Source organism: Austrofundulus limnaeus, unplaced genomic scaffold (assembly GCF_001266775.1).
Source record: "Austrofundulus limnaeus strain Quisiro unplaced genomic scaffold, Austrofundulus_limnaeus-1.0 Scaffold424, whole genome shotgun sequence".
In the NCBI taxonomy this organism is placed as follows: domain Eukaryota; kingdom Metazoa; phylum Chordata; class Actinopteri; order Cyprinodontiformes; family Rivulidae; genus Austrofundulus; species Austrofundulus limnaeus.
In genome coordinates this window covers 43,561-46,909 of record NW_013952826.1, presented here as the reverse complement: position 1 = coordinate 46,909, position 3,349 = coordinate 43,561, and the positions used below count along the sequence as shown (strand labels likewise).

General features: G+C 40.2%; 1 protein-coding gene across 1 annotated transcript in view; it reads left to right on the top strand.

Annotated features, from left to right (window-relative positions):
• Nucleotides 1–3,349, top strand: part of macf1a (microtubule actin crosslinking factor 1a) — a gene marked incomplete at its 5' end in the record, with an annotated part of 93,266 nt that overhangs the window by 58,037 nt on the left and 31,880 nt on the right. Inside the window, 4 exon segments of the mRNA XM_014024456.1 lie at nt 584–745; nt 809–979; nt 1,857–2,023; nt 2,306–2,465. Coding sequence (XP_013879910.1) covers nt 584–745; nt 809–979; nt 1,857–2,023; nt 2,306–2,465 — 660 coding nt within the window.

The window sequence follows — 3,349 nt, the reverse complement described above, 5'->3', positions numbered from 1 at the left end:
GTCAGAACCGGTCCACCTGTGGTCAGAACCGGTCCCGCTGTGGTCAGAACCGGTCCTGCTGCTCAGATGGGCCATGGAATGGTGTGAAAGTGTAGCAGCTTGTTTCTGTGGGTTTGGTGAATTGTTGACGATCAAATCGTGGTTTTAGAAGAATTTCTCAGAGCTCAGTTCTGAACTTTAGACGTCAGCTGCAGAAACAAATGTTTCAGGTTTGGAAAGTTCCTTAAATTCTTTATAATTTCATGTAATTTAACTGTGATGTCCTTGTAGAGTGCAGTGAAACACAAACATATAATCAAGATCAACTCTCCTAAAGGCTCCAGGTTTACAAACATTCTGTCAGTAAAAGGATCAAACATTAAAGAATAAATGATAAACCAGTAAAAGAGTTTTTAAACCCTGAAACCTGAAACCTGAAACATGAAACATGAAACATGAAACATGAAACCTGAAACATGAAACCTGAAACATGAAACCTGAAATATGAAACCTGAAACATGAAACATGAAACATGAAACATGAAACATGAAACATGAAACATGAAATATGAAACATGAAGTCTCATTCTGATTCCTCCCGTCAGGCGGTGGAGCGGGAGCAGGTGGACAGCATCCAGCCCAGGCTGCAGCACCTCAACGCCGTGGGTCAGGGTCTGATCCAGAGCGCCGCCAAGCACACGGACACGCAGGCACTGGAGCACGACCTGGAGACCACCAACCTGCGCTGGAACTCGCTCAACAAGAGGGTACGCCTCTTCGCTTAAACACGATTACAAACYGGAGGAGTCCCTGACACCTTCTGTTTTCAGGTGGCCGAGCGCATCGCCCAGCTGCAGGAGGCCCTGTTGCATTGTGGGAAGTTTCAGGACGCTCTGGACCCTCTGCTCAGCTGGCTGAGCGACACCGAGGAGCTGGTGGCCAATCAGAAGCCTCCGTCTGCAGAGTACCGCGTGGTCAAAGCCCAGATCCAGGAGCAAAAGGTACAGAAGACCGTGTGGTTCAGATCAAGCCTCGTTTTTATCAAATTAAAGTTTTCCTCACAGAACTGAGTGTTAAAGCTACAGGAGGCATTAAATACTAAACAACTAACTGGCTAAAAGTGGCTAAAAGCTAACATTAGCAAATGACTTGCTGAAAAGTTAAATTGGAAAGAGGCTGGTCAAAAGCTAAATGTAGCAGAAAAACAGTTAAAAATAGCAACAGGCTACAAGCAACACAACAATGCCTTAAAGCTAATCGTTACTAAACACTTGTTAGAAATAAAATAAAATTCCTCAAATTTTAAATGTAGTAAAAAAGTAGCTAAAAGCTAAAAATAGCAAAGGAAAAAATTAAAAATCTTGAAATAGAAAATGCCTGGCTGAAAATTTGAATTAGAAATAGGATAGCTAAAAGCTAAAAATTGCATAAAGTTGCCAAAAATAGCAAAAGACTGATTAAAACCTAAACGTATCTGAACAACAGCTAAGAGTAGCAAAAGCCTAGCTATAATAAAAATTATCAGAAGAATAGCTAAAAGCTAAAAATTGCAGAAAATTGCTAAAAATAGTAAAAAACTGATTAAAATCTAAACGTATCTGAACAACAGCTAAAAGTAGCAAAAGCCTAGCTAAATCACAAGTATCAGAAGAATAGCTAAAAGCTAAAACTCTAAGAAAATTTCTAAAAATAGCAAAAGACTGATTAAAACAAAAGTATCAGAAGAATAGCTAAAAGCTTAAAATAGACAAATAGCTCAAAGGTAGAAGTAGCCAAAGGCTAGCAAAAAGCTAAAAGTAGCATAAACGACTAAAACAGTGTAATGAAYGGCTTCATGTGTTAAATTACTGTGAACTAACTAAAAATTCTGTCCCTCAGCTGCTGCAGAGGCTGCTGGACGACCGCAGGCCCACTGTCCAGATGATCCAAGCTGAAGGAGAGCGCATCGCAGCCACAGCAGACGCTCAGGACCGAGAGAAGATCCAGATCCAGCTCCAGAGCCTGTCGCAGAGGTGGTCCGACCTGCTGGACAAGTCCAGCTCCAGGTGAGCCTTCACCACAGGAACATTTAATCGTCTCGTTCCAGACTGAGCAGCGCTTCACCTCAGCGTGTCACTTCCTGCTTGTTTCTTCCTGCTTGTTTCTTCTTCTTTCATTTCATTTGGAAATCTGTTATTACTGCTGGTTTCTGTGGTTCTGGAAGGATTTTCGGCTCCTGGTTTCAGCAAAAACAAACGACAGAGAAATATTTTAGATAAAAACATCAGAGCCAGAGCTAAAAGATAAAGTAYTGATAAAGCTGCTCCTCCTCCTGCGACCCGTTTCAGGCAGCGACAGCTGGAGGAGCTGCAGGTTCTGGCTCTGGAYTTCCACGAGGCCCTGGAGCCGCTGGGGGAGTGGCTGAGCTCCACCGAGAGACGCCTGAGCTCCGCTGAGCCCATGGGAACCCAAACGGCCAAGATCACCCAGCAGATCGTCAAGCACAAGGTACCGGTACCGGCCCGGCTCAGACCCGCTGCGGTTCTGTTGATGTAAGGAGGAAGGAGATGGAACCGTGGTGGAAGAACAGAGAATTTATTAGAAAATTTAGAAAGTTATTAGTTTTAATATTTAGATCTGAAATTACTAAAATATTAAAATAAACCTTCTAAAGGTTTCTAATGTCAATGAAGTAGGGTTAGGGGTTAGGCTAACTTAAAGTAGCTGATGGTTAGATAGAAGCTAAAATTAGGTATAGGCTAACTTAAAGTAGCTAATGGTTAGATGGAAGCTAAAATTAGCTGTAGGCTAACAAAGTAGCTAGTGGTTAGATAGAAGCTAAAATTATGTATAGGCTAACTTAAAGTAGCTAATGGTTAGATAGAAGCTAAAATTAGCTATAGGCTAACTTAAAGTAGGTAATGGTTAGATAGAAGCTAAAATTAGCTATAGGCTAACTTAAAGTAGCTAATGGTTAGGTAGAAGCTAAAATTAGCTGTAGGCTAACAAAGTAGCTAATGGTTAGATAGAAGCTAAAATTAGGTATAGGCTAACTTAAAGTAGCTAAAGGTTAGGTAGAATCTAAAACAAATAGGCTAATTTAAAGTAGCTAAACATTAGAAGCTAAAATGAATAGGCTAACATGAAGTAGCTAAAGTTCAAGCTAAACCTTTTTAGAGGACAAAGGATTCACACATCTCCAAAGCAAACATCAACTTTATTCATTTTTTATTTCTGTTCAGTTTATTTTATGTTGTTTCATTGTTTTATCATTTATTGATGTTTATTTCATTTTATTTATAATTTTTCATCTGTTCTGTATTTTTTAGTTTTCATCCATTTTCTGTTACTGTCGTTTTTCACTTTCTTCATATCACACACACACACACACA